The 25,021-nt window shown below is 31.0% G+C and overlaps 1 protein-coding gene across 2 annotated transcripts; it reads left to right on the top strand.

The window, feature by feature from the left end:
- Positions 1–15,275: 15,275 nt before the first annotated feature.
- On the top strand, positions 15,276–23,025 carry LOC132284390 (vesicle transport v-SNARE 13-like). Of its 2 annotated transcripts, none has more exons than XM_059786492.1 (6): positions 15,276–15,433; positions 15,875–15,990; positions 17,162–17,220; positions 17,312–17,500; positions 20,567–20,737; positions 22,720–23,025. In XM_059786492.1, exons 2-6 carry the CDS (start codon positions 15,897–15,899, stop codon positions 22,870–22,872), a joined length of 666 nt encoding a protein of 221 aa, XP_059642475.1. In that variant the 5' UTR covers positions 15,276–15,433; positions 15,875–15,896; the 3' UTR covers positions 22,873–23,025. The 2 variants fall into 2 exon arrangements, with proteins under 2 accessions (XP_059642475.1, XP_059642474.1); XM_059786491.1 differs by having other exon boundaries at positions 15,277–15,433; positions 15,871–15,990.
- The last annotated feature ends 1,996 nt before the right edge of the window (positions 23,026–25,021 follow it).

The raw sequence follows: 25,021 nt of genomic DNA on the forward strand, positions 1-25,021 counted from the left end.
ATGTATAGGTTGGATTATGGTTAGAATAGTCTAGTACTTACATGTTAGTGTATTATTTTATATAAATTAACAAAATATTGGTGGAGACATGGACGATTTGTCAAAGCTTAAATTTTGGATATGTAATTTAAATAATCAAAATTATTATTGGGTTTTAGATTTATTATATTATTCCTTTAATTGTAATTTGTTGCTTAAATGATTAAATTACTGTTTAGGATGGAATTAAGGTGATTGGAATTTATGTTATAAGAAAATTATATTGGTGGATTGGTTTAGGTATGATTATTAATTAATCATTGGTTAATTTATGATTTTAACATTTTAATGTACTTATTAATGGATAGGAGTATTGTATTTTATATAAGTGTTTATATCTATGTGTACCATTATATATTAAAGTTAAAACTTTATTATGGTTGGTTTTGGTATAGATAATTTGTTTATTGGTTTTCAGAGGCTTGGTAGAGAGAGTTTGCTCGTAGGGTTTAACTCGCGATTTGTTTTTCAGGTTATTAGAAGTTCAAGTCTCAAGACTGATGATCCACAGCTGGAGGACTTATCCATTCTTTCGGTTTATTTAAAAGTAGGATATTATTATTATTTCATTTGATGTTGGTATTTAATAATGAACTTCTGGATAGTGGATTTGGTTAAGGGGTCATTGAGTTACATGATTCCTGAATTGTAAATTTTAGAGAGTTATTAATAGAACTTTTATTTAATATATTTTCTTCAGTGAGTTATTTATTCTTTTTATTTCTTTTTGTATTCTGTACTTGTTTAAATACTTTAATTGTTTTGATATTCCCTGGTTTTGCGCGCGAACTTGATCAACCCATGTTCTGAAATTAAGGGGTATCACAGATTTAATTAACATACAGTAATTAAATCTCTAGATTCTAAAGTAACTCCAAATGGCCCTAAATTGATATATACTAGTGAACAAACCTTAGTCATTACCATTATCAAGTTAAAAACTCATTCAAGTCAATGAAACCATTAATTAGACTTTAATTAATTCATTTAATTCAAAATCTCTAGATTTTTAAACTTATCAAAATGCTCTTAATTTAACATAGGTTAAAGAACTCACCAATGCCTACTTTAGTATCACATTACAAGTTAATTTCATACTTGTTACAACTATGTGAATTAAACTTTCATAAAAGAAAATTATTAAATAAGATTTGCAATGCTTATTCAAATACTCCCAATTTAATATATGTAATTAAACATATCAAGGCCAAATTTACTAGTATGCCATAATTTAATTCTAAGCTACACACATCCATTAGAATTAAATCCTATACAAAGAAAATAATTAAATTAAGTTCTAGAATTAATACAAAGACATGCATACAAGTTGTATAAGCTTCTAAAACAATCAATACATCATTAATATAAACCTAAGACATCCTCTACTTCAATTTGAGATAAAAATCTCAAAAGCCACCAAATGGAAATCGCCTTGAATCCGACGATACTTCGGGGTTTTGTCGAGGACAACACGGTGAACATTAAACCCTAAGGAGTTCACACCAAAATCCAAACTTAGCTTCAAACCCGAATTCAAGAAATGGCCAAAATGGGATTCCAATCGGTTGGAATCGAAGGCCTCGTCAAGGCGGACATTAAACACTAAGGCAGTATGACATTTATCCCGAGGGAAGAGGCTGGAAAAAGAAGAAGAAGGGTGGCAGCCCCTTGGCTGCCATGGCTTCCGGCCAAGAGAGGGGGAAGAGATGAGAAATGTTGACTTTTCATTTTAGAACCCACTATTTATAGAAAAACACTAAAAGTACCCCTAACGGGCCCTGCCGGGTCCGGAAAAGTGAAATTTGAGCAGACGCGCTCAAATGGCAAAACACTATGAATGAAAAAGAACCAAAATGAAAAAAAAAAAAAAATGAATAACAGAAGAAATGGCATTGAAAACTGAGTCCCGTATAACAAGATATGCCCCGAACAAGTTCGGCGGCAACCGAGGTTATAAATCCTAAAACTGGGAAAAACGACCCGAAGACAATTCTAAGAGTACGTAACTCAACAAAAACTGAAAATAAATCTCGTACATGGATCCAAGCTCAAAAAGAGGCATTTTGCAATAATTTTCGTTAATTGCACAATGGCTTCTACAAAAAGTGTTAACTGCAAAACTGACTCAGAATAAAAATATCTTCCAAAAGATATTTTCTTAAAAATCCCTGATAAAAATATCTTCAAAATATATTTATGAAAAACACCCTAAGAAACAAGAATGTCTTTAAAGAATCCTTTCATTCACGCCCCTGTGGGAAAAGGAAACAACCGGCGAACTTTTCCCCTAAAGTAAAGCTAGTCCTTTCAAGGAAACCAACAAGAATGGAAGTACGTGAAGTCAAAAATCAACTCTAACTATGAAGAGTGAGGTTACACGAAAGGAAATTTCAACGAAAAAATTTAATCAGTAAAAATGGAGAAAAAGGAAAGGAAGGAAAATGACCGATTCATTACAAAGTAAGTGTAATTTACCTTGATTTAAAGTCTCATAAAGTTGTCTTTAGGCGAAGTTTTATATTTTACATAACTCTTTTTATTATAAACAATTTTATCTTTTTGTATTTTTCCTTCTTTTATTAAGTCGTACTATTATTAAATTTAGAAATACCTCATTAAAAGAAATCAATGTAAAATTAGTTCAGAAGTGCTTCAAACAATCTTTATACTAGAGGTGGCAATTTTCACCGCCCAAGAGTTTCCGCCTCGCCCCTCATGGACAAATTTGGTAGGCCCCTAAATGAAGTAGGAGTATATATGATAATAAAAATTAAAACTCATCTGGGTTCAGGATTGGGGCAAATTTAGTATTTAACCCGCCCCTGTCCGAACTTGATTATATATAAAAATATATCTATATATATGTTTTTTTTTTTTTTCATTTTTATGTTAGAGATGTTTATTTGTTCATTGTTTTATATTTTTGCATCTTTTAATGAGGTATTGATTTTTATTTTAAGCTGCAAATTTCACTTCTGATTTTATTATAATAAGCCACCCACCTCCATTTATTTATCGTAATTTAATTAAATAGAGGAAGTGGGGCAAAATTGATACACTGTCTGCCCCAGGAAGTGGAATATAAGGTATATGAAAAACCTATCCCAAAGTAGGGATCGAGTTAGTATGGATGATTTCCTAACCGAAAGGAGTAAGAATAGCCAACTCCGTCCTATTCCCATCCTTAATTTTTACAAAAACAAAAATGCTCTAATCGTGAAAATAAAAAATACTTCATATAATGTATCACCAAATATCTAACATATTTTTCACCAACAACAATTTATTTACAACTCTAGTAATAAAAATGTTTTTTAGTACAAAAATAATGCCAAATGGAACCCTAGCTAAGAGAAATGATATAAAATTGTCATTTTTAATTATTTTATAAATTTAGAATTTACAAAATTTTATGATTTTATTATTTTTAGGCTTTGTTTGGTTAGATGGAAAAAACAAGAAAAGAAAAAAAATGAAATTTTTTTTTGAACAATTTAGGAGTTTGGTTAGTAGGAAAAGGAACATTTTGAGGGAAAATTACTTTATGTAACCACCTAACTTTCCTGTAAAATTTTCTTACAAAAAACATAGAAAAAATTGATTTCTTGAGAAAGTTTTATGATCTTAAAATAATCCATTTTATGGTAAGTTTCGTGTTATTAAAATCATGAAATAGTAATTTCTCATATTTATATTGAAATATTTTCATGTTAAACACATATATGATAGAAAATTTATTTTCTTTTTATTTACTTCACTTTCTTTTACTTTAACTTTCCACTGTCAATTTCCATCTAGCACGGAGTCTTATAAAACTTAAAAATTTTACTCTCTGTTGTTTTTGTCGATTTTAATAAATGTAGACTTAAAATTTATGAATTTTAGTGTTTATATAATTTAAAATTGTGTTTTTTATTTTTTATTTTTTTTTATAGGTGTTTATTTTTTATTTTTATTTTTTATTTTTTTATAGATTTTTACTAACTTATAGTGTTTTTTATAAATAATTTAGAAGAAAGAAATTTGATGGTTTTTAAGAAATCCTAAAGTTAAAGACTTTCGGACAGCATACAACTAGGCATTAGTTATATCTTTGAATGTTTTTTTAAAGGTGACTGTGAGGAGATGATCATGGTAGTATTCGAATTTATATTTTGGTATTCTGTAAAGAGATTATTAGTGTTAGTACTGTTCTCTCTGAATTTCGACCCGCATTGTTTGGAGGGATGTTTTAGAAAATAGAATTTTAAAATGTAAAATATGAATCGAAAATATAGCTCTTTTAAACCACCAACTCCACTTGAAACAACTCTAGATGTTGGGTACTGCACAACATTGTGGAATAGAGAGGGAGAAAAACTTTGGGGGGCCAAGTTTGTACGTATGGGCCGTTGTCCATGTAATATTGTAGAATTGTTCTCACACACATCTATATCGATATATATATATATATATATATATATATATATATATATATATATATACACACATATCGAAAATGATTTCGTGAATAAGTAAGAAATTTATTTAACTTGAAGCACGAGACATGATGGTCATGTCCATGCGACCTTGATCAACTTAGCCTGGCTTGGTGGTAGTTTATACACAAACTATTCCTGCGAAAACACCAATTTGGCAACATGGGTCGAGTCACTTTGTACTATAATATGAATTAAGGTACCGTTAGTTTAATGTACAAGACTTTCGTCATTGAAAAATTTGAAAAAAATTTAATGTACACAATCTTTTTTTCGCCGTATGCAGAAAAGCTGTTGTGTTATGAACTGATTATCTTAATTAACCTATTAGAGAGGCTTTTGAGAATTCAAGACAAGGACCCGGTGAGATCAAAAATGAAATTTTTTATCATATTTTAAAAATAATGCCTAAATTTTCAATAAATATGTGTGTGAACATCAATGAAGTGCCAAGTTAACATGATAAGTGCAATAACATTCCAATTGTTAAACGTAAACAAAAGGGTTATTTATACAAATCTTTCTTATAATTTGTCATAATTACACGGACCTCTTTGTGATTTGAGAATTTATTCGGACCTCTTTTAATAATAAAAATATCATATATGGACTTCCTTTATGTGTGACACGCCGTCAAACGCATTAACGACTTGTCAAAATTATGAAATACCGTCACTTTGTTATCTTAAATTACTAAAATACCCATAAACTTTTTATAAGAGTGACGTCATATATATATATATATATATATATATATATATATATTCTTTTCAATTCATCGATCGCCGGAAGTGGAGACTTTTCAATTCATCGATCGCCGGAAGTGGAGACGGAATGGAATTGAAATTGGGGAGAGGGTTGAGTTCGAAAATCATGGATTCGAGCCAAGAAAAGAGATCGGAAGTAACTGATTGTTCTTGATAAGGAGTAAGAAGGTGGTCTCGCTTCATGATATGGTTGGTATTGGGGAGGAGAGGTTGGTTGTTTGGGTTTGTGATGGACTCGGGAATCAAATAAGGGTTTCAATAGGTGAAGAATTTGAGCATTGGGGACTGGGTGAGCTAAAATAAATTTTCATTAAGGTTTTATTTTGTTAGTCATGGTAATTTCTTTAAGAAAATTTTTAATTCCTTATTAAAGAAGTCTATTATCACGTACACACGTCATATTTGGTAGTCATGGTATCAGATATCATTTAGAATTATTCACTTGGGGAGGCTGCTATAGTTCTTTCTGGGGATTCTGCTCTGAAATTCTTATGGAATTCAAAGTTGCAATATGTATGTATGTATGTATGTATATGCTCTGAGAAAATTGAGAAATTATTTTCCAGATCTTCAGCTTTTTCTTTCTTGGAGATCTGTGATAATCTCATGATGTTTTTTTCTAAGATTGAAAGTTGGAACCAATTGTTACCGAACCAAGGGAATTGTTCTTTTTTATTTTTATTTTTCCTCTCTTCTTTTCTTTTTCTTCCTGATGTTTCAATGAATGGTCATATTATGTTATTTTCTTATTTTTAATTCAATTGGTATGGACAAGGGTATTATGGAAATTTTAATAAAATTTGTACATGACTATCAGCACATTCCATCCTTGATTGCCGTTGACTCTTACAGAAGGGAGGTCGATATTTTCATTGTTAGGAGATGTCCAAGTAAATTCCCGACTTATAAAAGAGGTCCGTGTAATTATGACGGACCATATGAGAAGTTTTGTATAAATTACTCTAAACAAAATCATCACATTCTTTGAGAAAATTCATCAAACAAGTAGTGTGAAGTGATACAAAATACTTAAATCCTTATACATAGGTGCATGTGAATATCAAACATGACGCCAAAATAAATGGACAATTGAAAGAGTAAGAACATTCAAGCCAATCTTCACTCTTTTGCTGGATTGTAGAACCTTCTTGCAATTCTTGTCTGGCGGGTCATAAATGCATACGATTATTTAATTTTTTTTTTTTTTCCTTTTTCTTTTTTTTTTTTTTTTTTTTTTTGTTTTGTTTTATTGGCAAAAAATTCACTCACCTTTTTTCTTACAGGGACTTGAACTCTCAACCTCCTAATAAGGAGGTATCACTTGTTTATAAAACCTCGGTAGTTCTTTTGACCAATTTGTCAAAACCAAAAATCATATTATTTAGTTTATTTATAATCCTCAATAAATAAATATATATATATATATATATATATATATATGTATATATATAAGTCTTAATATAACCAAGTTATTAAATAATATCTAGTTCACAAGCTAGTAAATTAGAAGTAATTATTACATGACCAAATTAATAATGAGGAGCTAATGTATATTTTTGTGAGGGTTTATGTTGAAATGACATAATTGTTTATAGTTAAATGGGTATAAATGGATTACATTGATTAAACCTCTCAACTCTAACTCAACACAATTAAATTATCGGATTAATCGTGTCAAACCGTTTAAAACCAAAACTCATTTAGAGTCAACTCAAATCTACTTATCTCGTGTCGTGTTCAAGTCGTGTTAACTGGTCGTATCCAACTTTGCCACCCCTAAGCACAGTGTGACGATTGAAGCAAGAATATTAAAAACTTGCTTAATTCTTTCTTGTTATAATAAGGGTAAGCAAAATCTCATGCTATATAAAAAATGTGCACATAAATTTTAAAGGAGGTGATTTCCGCACTACGTTTGCACTACCATTTTTAAGAAGAGGAGTGCTATTCACAGTCGCCCCTTTTATTGGCTGAAAAATTAATTATAGAAGATGTAATTAATACATCTTTTCCTATTTTATTGGAACTATGAAATTTCAACTTTTAGGACTAAATTACCCTTTTATATATATATATATATATATTTTTTTTTTTTCTATCCTACTTGTACCTGTACACCTATATAATCTTGATTCTTTATTTGCTTACATACTTTATTCTTTCCTTTTTCTTTTTCTTTTTTCAATTGTTTTTAACTATTTATATACTCAGGTTTCTCATTGTTTCTAACCTTTATTCTCTAGATCCATATTAAAGTGAGAAAAAAAAAAAAAAATCTTATGTAAATTGATTGTTTCTTTCCTTTCTTCTTCTTCTCCTTTTTTATTTTTATTTTTATTTTTTCAATTATTTCCTTTTCATTGTTCACACAAATATAGTAATTTACCATATTGTGAATATATTAGAAAACCATACTTCTTAAATTTTATAATATTACTTTAATTAAAACTCAATCTCATAAAAAAATCCATCGAGTGAACATATAAAGTTAAAAATATATGTAACAAACAAAGGAAAGGAGGAGGAAATAATATAAAAGGGTAATTTGGTCCTATAAGTTGAAATTTCATAATTCCAATAAAATAGGAAAACGCATTAATTATATCTTCTATAATTAATTTTTTAGCCAATAAAAAGTGCGATCGACTGTGAATAGTCCTCCTTTAAGAAATGGTTATTTTAACCCTAACTTTACAAGTAAATAATTATTATTTTTTAAATGACAAAACTGTCCTTTTAGATTTCCTCTCCTTATCTCTAATCTTTATTATTTTAGGTCTCTTTTGACAAGACAAAAAATGAATTGAATAATTTTTTTTTTTTTACAAGACCAACAAATAAAAATTTATGTTAAATAAATTGACTCTTTTAACTGGACCAAAAAAATAAAATAACCATTAAAAAAATTATCTCTTTTGACATGAAAAAAAAACCCGAAAAAAATATTTATTAAAGAAATTATCTTTTTTGTCAAGATCCCTGAAAGAAAAGAAAAGAAAAAAAAAAGTATGAAAACAAGATGATTAAAAGTTTTTTTTTTTATTATTATTTATCTATATTGAATAAATTCTCTCTTCTCATAAGGCCTCCAAAAAAAAAAAATTTATTTTTATCGAATAAATTATTTCTTTTGACAGGACCCATAAAAATTACTCCCTCCATCCTATATTAAATGTCCCTTATGGGGAGTAAAACTTTAATGCTCCGTTCGTTAGGAAGGAAATAAATTGGATGGAAGGGAGAGAAGAAGAGAAGGATGAGACATCCATAGGGAAGAGATTATGGACTTCCCTCATTTTGTTCGATTGGATGGAAGAGAAAAGAAGAATCTACCAAATTCCTTTGTTCGTTGCGAGAGAAGGGAAGGGAGAATTTAAAATTATTTTTATCATTATACCTTCATTATTTTTTTTTTTCCTCGGTAAATAGCCATCATCTTTACTACGCATTTAAACAATACCATTAATTTCACTCTAATTTATTGTTTGTTTTAATTATATATATATATAATTATATTTCATAGGCTGTGTATTTTTTCTTTATGTAGACTGTGTATTTTTTCTTCTAAATCCTATTTTTTACTAATAAGGAAATTATATAACAAACAATCCATCTATATATATATATATATATATATATATATATATATATATATATATATCTTGCCTTGAACCTTCTCCTTCATCTTACATATATATATATATATGTAATCCTTGTTTGGTCGAGATCTGGATCTTATATATATATATATATATATAACACATGAATCATATCTTGATAGTTTTTTTATTTATTTTTTGCGTGAGATGAGATGTGTAGGGTTTAATTTTTAATATTTGGAAAGGATAATATTGTAATTTAATAGTATTATAATAGCTCCACTTGTTTTTTCTCCACTTGGGCAGATGAAAATTTGTTAAGAGGGAAGGATAAGACATCCCTCCTATTATTCTTTCCCTCCGTGTCTCCTTCCTACCGAATGAAGGAATTTTGTTCCTTCCCTCCTATTTTCTTTCCACCCCTCTTTCTTCCTTCCTACCTAATAGAGCATTAAGGAGACATGTAATTATTACGTTCTCCCCTAAAAAATTACAAAGTTACCCTTTCAAGTTTAAATATATATATATAATCAAAGTTTGAATTTTTTTAAAATTTTTAGGGTCTTCTATGGAAAGATGTGAAAAATGTTGTTTAAACTTGGTAAATGGGCAAGTATTTTGGAATAACCCAAAAAAGAAAGATGGACAACTATTATGGGACAAAGGGAGTATAAAAATAAAAAGACCTCTTTTGACAGAAAAAAAAAAAAAGTGATTATGGAATAAATTATTTCTTTTGACTGTCAAAAATTAAATTCTTAATATGGAATAAATTATTTTCCTTGAGGACCCCTGGAAAAAAAACAAATAGAAAGGAAAAAAAAATAGTAAATTAAGTAAATAAGGTAAAAAAAAGTTAAAGTTGTAAGTAGTTATAACATTATAAATTAAGGGATAGTGCATTAATGAATTCAAGGATCTTCCTATCATTTCTTTTTAAAAGAAAAAAGTAAATGTAGTGCAATTGGATAAAAGTGGAGTATGAATATTGTTTTCCAATTTTAAATATTTAAGTATTTTTAAATTTTTAAAATTCTAAAAAAAGTTCTACTATTATAAAATATAGAAACCCTTCCATAAAGAATATATGTTAGAAAATAAAATTAAAGAATATTATCGTAAATTTTTTATTTTTATTTATAAAGTGTAAGCAATTTTTATTTTTTATATATATTTTCACTCATTTTTAAAATTAAAATATCGAATTTGAATAGGCAACATTAAATGACCTTCCAAATACCATTTTTTCACTCATTTTTATTCTATTTTTATTTATTATTATTGACAAAAACCAACACACCAAGTAATCTTTCCAATACCATATTTCAGTTGCTTTAATATTTTTTGACTGATTTTTCTTAGTTTACGAACCTATTGTTATTATTATTTTGTCATTTGCTCCATTTCTAACACTAATCTCCATATAATAATTGGTGAAGTGGTGAACTGCATTAAACCCCATTTTCTAATTTTAATTTTTTAATTTTTATTTATTTATTTATTTTTTGCCAAAAAAGACCCTTCAACTATTGAGAGGATTAACTTAACAAACGGATATTAGTTAAAAAGGGACTGAAATATATATTGACCATGCATTCCGATTTATTTATTTTTATTAAATAACCTAAACAAAGTTGGTCAAAAAAATTAACACTTCTATTAATTTTTTCTTAATATTTTAAAAGTTTATTAGAATGTTGAGGAGATAAAAAAAAAAAAAAAAAAGTTTTTGAAAGCAATCATTTATTTTATTATTATTATTATTATTATTATTGTCTACTTTGTAAAAACATAACAGAATAATGATATGATACTCGTTAAGTTCACATTAACCACATGAACAGTAATAGATTTCTTATAGGAAAAAAAAAAACTTTTTTGAATTTTCTTTTTAAAAAGAAAAACATTTAGGCATAAAAAAAAAAAAATGAAAAAGATTTATGTATTATTTCATGTAGTGTAGAAGATTACTCCATTTTAAATGAATTCATAATATAATTCTCAAAAAAAAAAAAAAAAAAAAAAAGAAAAAAAAAATCAAGGAAAGATCAGATTCAAAGGTTCATTGAAAATGAAAATATAGTGTAAATAATATTTAGTGAAACATATTATATTTAATATATAAATATACAATGGTGTTCAACTGTTCCAGCAGGAAATACTATATTTACTTTTAATTTCAGCTTTAAGATCTAATTCAATGGTAATTATTTAATCAGCCTTCATTTTTCACTACTTAGGAAACTTAATGAAATTTTCTATTTGTTTGCACGGTTAAAGTGTTATTATAAACGACTCCTATATAAAATTGGAGTTAAAGTCAATAAATTGCCTACATCCCCTTTTTCTTATGTCGTGAGGCTGATTGAAGTCAATCCATAAACTCGGAAACAAAGTTCCCTTTCGTCAAGTAGGTAAAGTAGGCATACGAAGCACTTCACGCTTTGCCTTAGACTCTATTGGAACAAAGCAAAGAAGGAGGTGAGAGAAGGGCTTCTTTTAAATTCCTCAAATAGTCCCGGGATAGAGTCTTTTGAAAAACCCCTTCTACCAGCAAAGTCAGTAATCTCCTCTACTGAGGACTAGATGCGTGTGCCACGCTTTGCGATTGAGAAGTTGTTAGCCCAGCTACCTTTGCGGGAGACTCCACTCTACTTGGAGGTACTCTGTATTGGTACGATTTATTTGGATAAAATTAAGACAATGGTAGTTTTTATAATTCAAATGATGGTGGATAAGATTAAGACAATGGTAGTTTTTATAATTCAAATGATATTTGAATTTAAAAAGAAAACAACTGCTACAAGGTTTCTCTATAAATAGAGACAAGAAGAGTCTGTGCAAAAGGTGCTTGACCAACCCAACGCATTTTCTTTATTAATATTTTTCATTCTTGCAATTTCATAAAAGTAACCTTTAGTGTTAGATTTATAATTCTTGTACTCTGTATGAGAATTTTACTTATGAAATAAGAGTCGACGCTTGGTTTCAGTCTCCTCTACTTTGATTTTCTAAGTCTCTTGGAATAGATGAATGCTCATGTAATTTGTTTTACTCCCTTCATCTATTCTACATATAGTGCTGAAAGTCCTCTATATTGAGGCGTTGAATAACCTGAAGGAAGGGGTCATTCTTGCCTTCCAGCAATCGTCTGATTCACTAAGGACTGATTTTATATTAGGTCAGCAGCAAGAATAGTTGGGCTATCCAACCCCTTGGGTCCAAAGATTCTGACACACCCTAAAAAAAAATAGCCAAACACTATTACCATCCAATACTATTAAACTAAAATTACAAAATTAGACATTCTTTAAAGGAAACAAAAATATAAAAGGGCTAAATGCTCTTGCATTCCTGAGGTTACGTTTATTGCTCCTCTGTTAAACCTCAACCAATTTTACTTTCACATCCTCTTCTAAAGTATGAAAAAAAGTGAGTTTACTATTATACCCTTGGCTTTATTTAATATATATAAGCAAGCTGTGAAATGACAATATTACCACTCTCTACTGTTCTGAAACTTCCTCCTGTTCGTTCAATTTTCCCATTGCCTGTGGCGAGCACGGCGAAGGCAAGGCCCGTGGCGGTGAGGTCGGAACTTACAGATTTTGAAAGACAGTTTTGAGTTAATGAGTCTATATATTACCCTTTCTATAACACCAATGTATTAACTCCATGCTTGAACTGAGTACCACCGCCAGGGAAAACAAAAAAATTGCGACACTTGCGCACCCAATTTTGTTCCTTCTTGTATTCAACAAGCTTTTGGTGCGGAACATTGTCAAACCATATTTTGAAAATATAAAATTGATATTAGAAACTGATTTTTTTTTTTTTTTTTAACAATTTAGGCTGCAAAGAAATAAGAAAACTAGGCACCCTGTTCAGTCAATAGTTATACAATTTTCTTCAAAGGACTTCCATTCACATAAAAGAACAGTAAATCAACACATAATCTATTGCTCCACAGGAAGCGGCGAACAAGATGGCGATGAGCAAGGAACAGCGGTGGCGGCAACGATGTGCTACGACCACCCCAACACCCCAATAGACTTTCACACCGACACATGGTGTTCCGACTCTTTTGAAGTTAGGATGGCAACACGAAGAGACTTTCACGGCAACGACCCAGTTTCTGTTTGATTATTAGAATTAAAGCCCCAATATTTCACATAGTGTTAAGGTAGATTATTGAGTCAATTTGAAGATACACGGAGATAGGGTTTAGTTGGAGAAAAAATTGTAAAAAAGATAATAAGGTTCGCTTGGTGGTTGGGTATGGAGAACTTCATCTTTTCCAGTGGAGTTGCTATTGTTTTCTTGGAGCATGGAGCAAGTAGAGAGAATTGAAATAAATTTTAAAAAAATTTAAGGAGACATGTTGGCAAATTGGTGATAGCATGTGGGGGTATAAAAGTCTAACAAATTAAGAGTAAAAATGTATTTGTAACAATGCGGGGTAATTTAGGTATTTGATTTTATCAATTTAAAAAGAGGGTTGACAGAGAATATTAAAACAAACCTCAGGGGAAGTGAGAGCAATAAATTGAAATCTCATAGGTGGAAAAGTATTTAACCCAAATAAAAATTCCTATCATGCAAAAATAAAATTCTCCCTCATCCCTATTATTAATTTTAGTATCCTCCAATCTCTCAAAATTATAAATTGAATAACAGAAATAAAGTATTTATATTATCTGACTAATCATATGTAAGAATATGTAATGAAAGAGATATATAAATGAAAAAACAACCTAGAGTAGTAAAAGTTTTTTTTTTGGGAAAATCCTATAGTAGTAAAAGTTGTATGGAAGTTTGTTGAGCATCTCCAAATGCAGTGGGCAAAATATAATTGTAAAACATACTTTTTAAGTGCTTGAACATCATGCAAAAATATCAGTATTTTGTTCTCTCAAACAGTATTGAGATTCACAATAAATGTATTCCTACAAAGGAGGAATGAATAGCATGCTTGATTGATTTAATCTGACTTTTTCTTTTTCTTTTTTATTTATGCTCAATGTGTTTTAAAGTTGTTGTATAATCTGGAATTGAGTATTGGAAATTCAAATTTCGCTACAAAAAAAAATATATATAAAAATAGGGTGCTTTAAGAGGTTCAATATCACCATCGTCCACAAAAATTAAAAAAAAAATATCGATTATCTTATCAAAAAAATATCGATGATCTCACCTTATAGAAATTAAGACATGACTCCACGCATTGGCACCATGGAATCTGATTATTGGATGTAAATTGTAAAAAATGTAATTACCAAAAACACATCATGTCCAAATTATTTATTGTTTTATTATTTATTATTTTTACTATCATACTTTATTATTTTTCTCATTTTGATATATAAGCCTATAAAATTTTACTATTGCTCGAATTTATTAAAAAAATTCATAATTACTCCCTCCCCATATATTTTCTAAGTCCCTACTAAGGGTCACTATGATAGTGAGTGATTTTCTTACTCATTGGTGAGTAAGAGATTATTTTGTGCTTATCTATATATAATAAGAGAAGTGATTCATCCTCTTAATATAAGATATTTACGGGATTTTGTTTTAAGAGTTCCAATATCATCCAACTACATTGTATTCGGAGGATAAATCGTCAATTTTAATCGAAAGACCTATCATTTCTCGTATAATAATTATATATTGTATTACTAAATCTCTAACATACGTTTGACTAAAAATAATTTTTTGACCACTTTATTGGTAAAAGTATTCTCATCATAGCAACACCACCAAATGGGATCATAAGAGAAATGATGATAAATATATATATAATAATAATAATAAATGGTGATTACTCAAACTAAAAATTAAGCCAAAATAAAAAAAACGGAAACTCCAACTGTTAGCTTCTTATTTCCATAAAACATTCATAATGAGGTCAAGTGGCCAACCTATTTATAAGAATTAAGTTTCTTCCCTTTGTTTTTATCTCAATTATTGTCATCAATAAGATTTCTATAATTTTTCTTTCATAAACATTAATTTTGACTTAGCAACGAGTGCATATGCTAAAATAATAATTAAATTACCAACAAGTTTGCTTGAAACTTGAAATCTTATTTCTTAAATTTATATGTTTGGATCTCTCTTACTTGTGTAGAATTTATTTTGAGAGATAAGTGTGTGCGGACAGAAAAAATTATTAGATAACTCTGGTGACATATTATAAAAAATTATCAACGATAATTTTATTGAATTGATGCACCACATGTGAGATGTGACGTGACCATCTTATAATTTATAGGATACAATATACAAGTAGTGATGGTCGAGGCATTATTAAAACACTCAATTTAAGTAATTAACTCAAATATTGGGGCTTTCTAAGATATTAATAGTTTTTCGTGGCAGTGGGGGTAAATACAAAGAATCGTCTTTGTTCCAAAACCAGCCCGAAAAGGTTGTATCACTTTCCCATTGAGATTGTTCGATCAACAAAAACATTTCCAGATCGATAAGTTTTCGTCAAGCTCCGGCGAGTTTTACGGCACCGTAGTTTCAATCCTCCCGTCAATTTCCGGTACAATCCGATTTTTCTCGTATTCTGTATTTCGAAATTTTCGATATTCTATCAACCACAAACCACTTGATTATTACTATTTAGATGTCGGTGTTCGATTTTATCGAGTCTGAATTTAATTTATGAATATGTTTAATTTTGCATGATATGTGGACAATTGGAAAATTTAATAATAATAATTATCAAGAGAATTTTAGATTTTGGTTTTTGATTTTATTGTCTCTAAATTCCTGAATATGTTGAATTTTGCATGATTATATGGACAGTTGGAAAATTTGATAATAATTATAATTATTAAGAGTATTTTAGATGTTGGTGTTTGATTTTATTGAGTCTGAATTCAGTTTCTGAATATGTTTAATTTTGGATGATTATATGGACAATTGGGAAATTTTGATAATAACAATTCTAATTCTAATTATTATTATTGATTGAAGGTAGGTATTTGCGAGATTTTGACAGCATGAGTCAGGTATTTGAAGGATACGAACGCCAATACTGTGAGCTTTCGGCAAATTTATCACGAAAGTGCACCTCCACCAGTCTCATTGATGGAGGTGAGACATGGCCTCTTTCATAATTTCATTCATTATGCTGTATTTGATCTTGTTGAATTATGTATATATGGTGGTTATGCATATGGTTGTAGTTTGTAAATGTGATAAAGAAATGGAATAATACACTAAAAATTTGGAAAGATAAGAAGGAAAATTCGGAAAATTATATGTAAACTATGATATGAGAAAAATGATAATTTTGTGTAGATGCTATGTTTCACAAGTTTGTTGTGTTAGGAATTTCATACTAGGTTGCATAATTTGGACATTTAAAATTATATTGTAACTTATACAAAAAAAAAAAAAAATAATCATATTGTAGTTTTCTGAAAGCGTCTGAACTACAGAGATATAAGATAATCTTTGTTGTCGTTTTTTTCTAGACCATCACCTTTGCCCTAACCCGCCACACCTACAGATTCTTTTCATCTGGTAGCATTTAACTGGATTCTCAAATATGATTCGAAGAAGTGAAACAAGTGGGAACCATGGTTGTATTTTGATGCTGTATATAGAAAAAAAACAACGTTTTTGTGCAGATATTCGTGTAGATATACTCAATTCTACTTGACTTAATAGAGCCTTATCCAAAGACCTAACTACTTGATAGAGGCTACACAAATCTATTTTTCCACATAGAGGATATATCTTAAATTTGGTTTAACAATTTTATTGTTATGCCAACTTCAGATTATCCAACTCAGGAACAACACACACAAACAGAAAATAAATAAAGAAAAAGAAATAAAAATGAAAAAATAAAAAATAAAAATCCAGATTCTCCAGCAACCAACAGTAAGCACGATCGGCAAAGGAATCTCACTCACTTTATCTTCTTGTAGTTCAACATTGGAATCCACCCATTTAAGTAGATCAGGTAGAGAAGTTGTTCTGCATCTTTAGCTGTATAAACAGTGCCACCTTTGTGCGTGTGTGTGGATGGTCTCATTTTCTTTCTATCTCTGTATATCTGTTTGGATTTTGGAGAGAGATTCTAAGGGGGGAGAGGGTGTGGATGTTGCAACTTTCATGTATCAAATATACGGCCGGAGTCTGTTACTTATGATGGTGGATAATAATACGAGACCTCATAATATGTATAAGTAATGACTAATTATTAGTTAGTTATGGTTTTTGATTGTTTTGGTTCTGTACATTCATGAACTTGCAGAGCAGAAGAAGCAGAAGGTTTCTGAAATAAAAGCGGGACTAGATGATGCCGATGCTTTGGTAATTTAAAATCTGTTTTCAGTAGCCAAAAACTTATATTTCCTTCTCTATCTCTGGTTTTACAATGCAATCTTTGCCTGAATTTATCTAGATTCGTAAAATGGACCTTGAGGCGAGGAGTTTGCCAGCCAATGTGAAAGCTACTCTTCTTGCTAAGTTAAGAGAATATAGAACTGATTTGAACAATTTGAAAAGTGAAGTCAAAAGAATTTCATCAACTAATGGTACTCAGGCTGCTCGAGATGACTTGTTGGAATCAGGAATGGCAGATACATTATCGGTATCACTCTGTTTCTTGTGGTTCTTATTTTTTTAATTGTGGTTCTTATTTTAAAGTGCCTTGATTATTAACTTCTTTGAGAAGTAAGTTGAGGTTATGATCATGATGACTATTGAGTATACACAACATTTATTTTGAGTATTTTACGATATTCTTTTCCCTATAATTGGAGTCCTGGTTTAATTAAATTTCCTTGAATTGTTCAGTGTCTATTGCCATTGCATTTTAAACTGAAAATAGAGTATTTTTTCATTTTAAAACTGTTCTCTTTCTTCTTCTGCTTTTTGTTTGTTCGTCTTTTTCTATGTGTGAAATGTTGTAATGCCTAATCCAAACTGCATAGATGGGGTAATTATAGCAAGGCTCTAATTTTGCACCTTTTTTTAGCACTATTTGCTGTTGCACACAAGCCAACATATCATTTTCAGTATATTAATGGCCTTCAACTGAGGTGAGCCCTGGTGCAATGTTGAGGTTTCTCCATTGGAGGTAATGCTGCGTACATCTCAGTGTTATTAAAGGCCCAAGGCGTATCAAGGCGCTAGAGGTCCTTTGGAGCCTAGGCGCGAGGCGTATGGCGAGGCGCGCGCCTAAGTGAAGTGAGGTGCACAATTGAAAATTTAAACTACCATAATAACATTCATATCTCATAAGTCATATCAATATTCTAAAAATTAATATCAAATATAAAAAAGTAAATCCATCAACTATACAAGCATCCAACAACCATAAAACAGAGCGCCCAAATTTGTTTTCTTGGAAGGCAAAGCAAAAGGTGTTTTTTTGAATGGCAAAACAAAGCACAAAAAGAAATAAATATGTTAACAAAAAAAAAAAAGAAGAAAAAACAGAGCCAAAAAAAAAAAAAAAAAAAAAGGACACAGAGAGAAGAGAACTAGACGAAGAGAGAGATGTAAACAAAGATAAGAAGAGAGGGGAGATCTAGAGGAGAAGAGAGAAAGAAATAAAGAACTGACGTGGCTTCGTTATTCATCTCTGCAACCAGGGCTTCGTCTTCATCTCACAATCTCATTCTATCGTTGTTCGGTTAGCACTTTGACTCTTGGGCTTTCTTTTTTTTTTTTTATATTTTTGTACAAAAGTTCTTTCTATTGTATGCTTGGGCTTTCTTTTTTGTTTATTAAGTTGCCAAAAGTACCTTTTTTGGCTTAAGAAATAGAACAATCGTATTTTTTTAAACAAATATCAGTGAGGTGCACCTCACAAACAGGATGAGGTGCAACCAAGGCGCGCGCATAGTAAACATAAGTGAGCGTGGGATGACAACAGGCGCTAAACTTGAGCCTCGAGCCTAACAACACTGGTACATCTAACACTCCCCAGATCCTGTAGTGGCGGGAGTCTTGTGCAGTGGGCTGCCCTTTTAATGGCCTTCAACTAGATTTCTTTCTTTTATTTTTTATTTTTTATTTCTACCTCACCGTTTCTGCACGATCAACTAGAACCATGTAATTCCTTTCCAATGATGCAGTTATGGATCTTCATCCATACGACGATGCCAGCTCTACCAACTACCTCTCATATTTTCCAGTTTTTGCAATGTTGTTACCTTCTCCTCATGAATTATTGTCTGAGTACCTAACCTTCTCAACATTCTCGTTTCAGATACGCTCTTTTGTTGAACACTTTTTTCCCCAATGAATTGATATTCTGTGGCACTATGGTTGGTTCTTAACTTCTAATACATCTTATAATACTTCCCTTCTACAGTATATGGTTACCATAGATCAGTCCTGAACCTTCAAAACAACCCTTCTACTTCATCTTTCCAGCTGTTCTATGGGCAATCCGTGTTGAATCTCGCTGCTCACTCAAAACGAAACGACATTATTGGATCATTTCGTCATTTGTAGTTTATAATATCTATGGCTTGTTTTTGTTAACTTTCATGCCTCATCCCTTTTTAATGATTCATATGCTCCTCAATTTCATCCATTGGTGATGTTCCCCTTCTCAGTCTTATGATTGGCTGTCCTCAACCATTTTTTTACTGAAACATCATCTCTCCACAATTTTAACTGATTGTCTTTCCAATTGCTGGTTGTCTGTATGAAACCTGATTTTTCGGAGTTTTTACTGGTATTGGTATGCTGTGATTCTTGGATGTTTAGTTTGATGTTTTGATAGTAGGAAGATGGTTGGATGGATTATTTTCTCAAATAAATGACAAATACATGGAGAGTCGCACTGCAAGTGCTGTATTTCACCCTACAACATTCCCACTCTGAGTGAGTCACTTGAAGGGCATTGTGTCGATGTACAACAACTATATATTGACCTCCTGAAACTTTGTGGCTATTGTTTATCCATTAGCAATGCTTTTTGCATGGAGAATACCTGAAACTACTCAGTGGTGTACCTTTTCTGCAGCAGATTAGAGAGAGAGAGAAAGCGAGATCCAAAAGGATCAAATAGTGCCTTATTAATTTATTGAGTTGTTAGGATAATAGTTTACCTGTAATTAACCTGGAAGGAAACTGATTTAACTAGTTTTGCAGCTCTTTTATCAGAGTGAATTATGGGGAGCTAGTGTTCTTTTTATTTCATTTCCTTTTTTCCTATAGTAGTTTCGTGCCAAATAGATCGAGAGTAATGCACAATTTCGGTGAGAATAGTTTCAGACATATTATGTATAAAGTTATGAGTTTGTGCAGCTTAAACTTTTGAGGTATGAGTGTGCACTGTTGACACTCACTTGAGACATAATTTGGCATATCGATTTTCCTCCCATTTTTTTACTCTCCTTTATTTTGAACTATTTGTGTTCTCTTTGTAAGGATTTGACACCTTTGACAACTTTCTTGTCACATTAATAGTTTTTTTAAACTGGTGCTTGATTATGTTTCTCTGCTTTTTGCAAAATTGAGAACACGTCATATGTTGGTAAGACCTTCAAGATTTTTATAGCTTCCTGATACAATAAAGCAGATCCATAAATCATTGTGGATATTCATTTTTCCGATTGATGATCTCTTGGACATTGACATTTTGCTATACATTATGAATATGAATTTTTCTGCTAAACGGTGATGAATGATGGTGCAGGTGTCTTCTGACCAGAGAGGAAGGTTATTGATGTCGACAGAGAGATTAAACCAGTCTGGTGATAGAATTAAGGGAAGTAGGAGAACAATGCTGGAAACTGAAGAGCTTGGTGTCTCGATTCTTCAAGATTTACATCAACAGCGTCAATCTCTCCTACATGCCCATAACACGGTAATGTCCTTTCTCCACTTTTTGGTCCAGTTTTTTTTTTTTTACTCTCACTCTTTGCTGTTTTGATAATTCTTTTGGTTTCACTAAAATTCATGCTTCTATTGATAAATAAAAAAATTGTTACATGGAAGCGAAAACTTTTTGAAAACATTTAATCTTTATCCATAAATTTGTATGAATAATACTATTATTATATTAAAATAAATAAGAACAGAAGATACATTGATGAAGATGGTGATATTTGCTTCAAAACCTCCAAAGTTTTTTACTTCTTATCTCCCTTTAGGTTGTTCCTAGAATAGAGAAATAGTTTCCAATTTAAAGTCTTCAAAACAATGAAGCTAGAGAGAGAGAGAGAGAGAGAGAGAGAGAGAGAGAGAGATGCAATCCAATAATAGGTTTTTTAAAATGAAGTCCCAACTTTGCTAAATAACTAAAATCCAGGTAAATTAGCACTAGGGATTTATAAAGGATTGGTTGTCTACCCTTTGGCTAATTTCTAATTACTATTGTCACTTAAATATTTTGTTTGATCACATTTAGTTTTTTTAATAGAAGATTATTTCTAAAATAAAGAAGTATTTATATATACATACAGGAAAAACCTTTTTAGCAATCTCTTTACTACAATTACTGGTTCCAGTTTTTTGTGATAAAACCAAATTAAACCAAAGTGCATCAAATCACGTGAATTCCATCTTTGGAATATACGTTCCAATGCCCCTAGTATTGGTTACCCAAGATACCGCTATTTCAATCTCACAAGATCTCAACAATTTCACTAAGCTATTTAGTAATTCTTTTTGGCTATCGCCTCTTTCTAGCCGTTCTCAGTATTGGTGTTTTTTTATGGATCGCCATTTCAAGTATTGCTCCTGTTGGACTTCTTATGTCAGGATATGGATCAAATAATAAATATTCCTTTTTAGGTGGTCTGCAAGCTGCTGCCCCAAGACTAGAAATAAGTGTCCATTCTCTCAGTATCAAGAACCGTTTACTTTAATATGATATGAAATATATCATTTGAAACAATTTTATATGATATAAACATATCAGCGATCCAGTTCAGCACATATTAAATGCATAGAATGAAACTTAAATTCCTTGGATAACTGATTCATTCTGTCAGCCGAGTTCCCCTGTTGTTGGGCTTTCTGAAAGCTTATTTGGATGCAGGGAGAGCACTAAGCCCTCATTTGAAGGGTAGAGCAGGGACTGAGGGAGATTTTGTGGACAAGAAGCTTCAAACATATCAGCAATCCAGTTTAGTACATATTAAATACATAGAATGAAACTTAAATTCCTTGGATTCACTTACTACTATCACTTTTAAGCATTCTGTTCTTCCTAATCAAATCGAGTCTTAGGATAGCAAGAGAAGAAATTTTTTGAGAAAGTAGGATTCCTCTCACTGATAATTTCTTCAAATAGCATGGTCTCAGATTTCTGCAATAAAACATATGAAAAATAGCTATTTCCTATGAATTTTGGTCTATATTTCAGCTTCCCTTATTCCGTACATAAGTTTTCCTCTGATCTAGAAAATTTTACATTTATGTTCTTCATATTATTATTCCTAATTGCAATCATGTTTCAACTGTCTGTTTATGGATTCCAAGCACGTGTAAAACATTTATATTTCAAATTTGGCTCAACTGATATTGTGTTCTAAGGGAATTTTATTTTTATTATCTTCTAAAGAAGAAGAATAAACGATCAGGTAAAAGAAGATTGATGTAAACCAAGCCTATTTATGTTTTCTTGCAAGTTTCTTTAAAAAAATAAAAAAAATCATCCTAACTAAAAAAAATGCTAGAGAACATGTTTTCTTTTATACCTTTCCCTTTGTTCCTAACCAAATAGAACCTAGGGGATAACTATTGTCCTTCCAATTTTACACGCTCGTTTTCATCACTCGATGCCAAACAGTGTAAGCTTTGAGCTCCAAAGTCATCTAGTCACTAGGGATGTTCCTTTTGCAGATCCATGGGGTGGATGATAATATCAGCAAGAGCAAGAAGATCCTTACTACCATGTCAAGAAGGATGAGCAGGAACAAGTGGATCATCAGTAGTGTTGTAGCTGCCCTAGTCCTTGCAATCATTTTGATCCTTTATTTTAAGCTGACCCATTAGCTTGCCAGCCTCGATTTTTTATTTTTTATTTTTAAATTAATAAATCCACGTGTTTGATTTCTGGCATATTCTTATGTATGGAATGTCTGCTCTTGGAAACACCTCTATGATTTTTATATCCATATCTATATATATTATTTTGATGCGTGTGAAGTCTGGGTGTTTCTCGTCATATGCTCTAGTTATCTCTACCCTCTTGGCCTTGTATGTCTTGCAGTTGTTTGTTTAATACCGGCTCTGGTGTTCCTTTCATTGGATTGGATGGCGTTAGAGCTGTTTTTGCCTACATGTTGAATTTGCTTTGATTTCTAGAGTTCTTTTTGTTTATGAAAACATGGGAGCCTACAGAGTTGAAAGGGTTTTTATTTTGTTTTACAGTGAGGAATGATTTATTTCTTCCATTTCCGCCCTTCTCTACTTGATCACACAATAAATTATCGCCGCATTTTCAATCGTTTACAGTTTTACTACAATGCAGTGATTATTCCCCTGATTTCCATGACTTTGAACTTAAAACAGTTTCTTAAGGAATTTTGAGATGGTTTAAAGAGAGAATTCCAGTTTGTAGAGAGGTAATACTGTTTGGCCTTTCCTAGCTCTTCTAATGCTGTGGATTCTGAGCTTTTGTTTTAGTATTTGTAGTTTCTGTGTCTGTATTGTCAAAAATAAATAAATAATAAAAAAAATTAAAAAAAAAAATCCAAGAGAGAGAGAGTATAAATAAGGGTAAATTACTGACACCCTGTGGTTTTCCTTATGACAAATCATATACAACTTGCCTCATTTTTTAACAATTAGACTCATTTAATGTTTGGTAAAGTTAACAAAGACATTCCCATCACATGTCACATCGATATTATTACTATTTGACTTGTGAATTGATTTGTTTGGATAATGGAATTACCATTTTAAGTTTTCAAGTCTATTTTTTTTGACAAAATTATCTTTGAACGAAATGAAATAAAATAACTTAAAATATATAGGATATAGATATCCCACAGAGCTCCTCTACATAATCCCACTTTCCTCCAATGTTAGTCAAGGCCATCCAACTTGGTAACGGTAATGTTATTTTATTATTTTGTTCATAAAATGTTTGTTGTCATTTCAGATACTAGAAGGATAAAAGTAACCTTCTATTAATTTTCTGTTGCTGACATCAACAGATTTTGTTTATCTCTATCAGGTGCCTAACGAAAAAGGAAAATTTGTTACATAAGCCAGAACTTTTGGAAGAGGGAAATTTGTTACATAAACTGGAACTTTTGAAAAAATAAGTGAGATTATGAAACATAGAGGGAGTCTACAAAGAGAAAAATAAGCGAAATTTATCCCCTTTTTTTTCTTTCTCACCAACCACAGCCATCACTTCAACTGGGGAGCCTGGATACAAGGACGAGGCATGCAAACATAAATTCAGAGAATTGGTATCAGAACAACCAATCACACCCTAAAGATACACCTGGAAATAGTGCTTAAGCCTTTTTTTTTTTTTTTTTTTTTTTTTTTTTTAATCGTATGATTTACTCAACCATAATAATTGCAAAAAGTGTCTTGAGTGAACCGCGAATGTGCTGGGTAGGAAAATTCGAAATCTTCGAAGGCGCGTGCTCAAGCGAGAATGGGATCTTCGAGTCCGAGTTCGTATCCAACGACATTTTCTGAGTTGATTGGTTCCAAATTGTGGCATGTGAAGGATTAGGAAAAGATCGAGTAGAGACTGTGTTCTTTCCTCTCACGGGATCGACCCCATTTGAGGCCGAATTCTTCGTCGTCGACGAGAAACTAGTCGAATTGGAAAGCCAACAAGGATTGTGAAATTGTAGTGGAAGTCCGTGTAATTTTATCCAATCTAAAAATATAGTTACTAGCCAAAGACCTCTTAAAATCATTAAGACTATCTTCAGCCTCTAAAAAACATTAAGACTATCTTCAGCTACATAGATTTGAAGTGTGGGATTAGAATTGGTATTGGTGGAGTTGCTTTTCCAATTTCACCAATTTTAATATTCCAATTCTATACAACCGAACACAGCCGAGCGTTACTAATAAGCATCAAATAGCAAAATTGGAGGACCCCCCAAACTTAATCCAACCAAACCTTAGACAAAGGTCACATTGACATGTATTAAAAATGACTGAAACTCTA

The sequence above is a fragment of the Cornus florida genome, unplaced genomic scaffold, assembly GCF_030987335.1.
Source record: "Cornus florida cultivar Cherokee Brave unplaced genomic scaffold, ASM3098733v1 CherokeeBrave_3.0.0_Hap2_Chr11, whole genome shotgun sequence".
In the NCBI taxonomy this organism is placed as follows: domain Eukaryota; kingdom Viridiplantae; phylum Streptophyta; class Magnoliopsida; order Cornales; family Cornaceae; genus Cornus; species Cornus florida.

What these genes read in the sequence shown, in the direction of transcription:
- LOC132284390 (XM_059786492.1), top strand. Translation starts at nt 15,897, where the DNA reads ATGAGTCAGGTATTTGAAGGATACGAACGCCAATACTGTGAGCTTTCG. An exon ending in CACCAGTCTCATTGATGGAG is followed by an intron (nt 15,991 to 17,161) that starts GTGAGACATGGC and finishes ATGAACTTGCAG; the next exon opens with AGCAGAAGAAGCAGAAGGTT. An exon ending in GAATGGCAGATACATTATCG is followed by an intron (nt 17,501 to 20,566) that starts GTATCACTCTGT and finishes ATGATGGTGCAG; the next exon opens with GTGTCTTCTGACCAGAGAGG.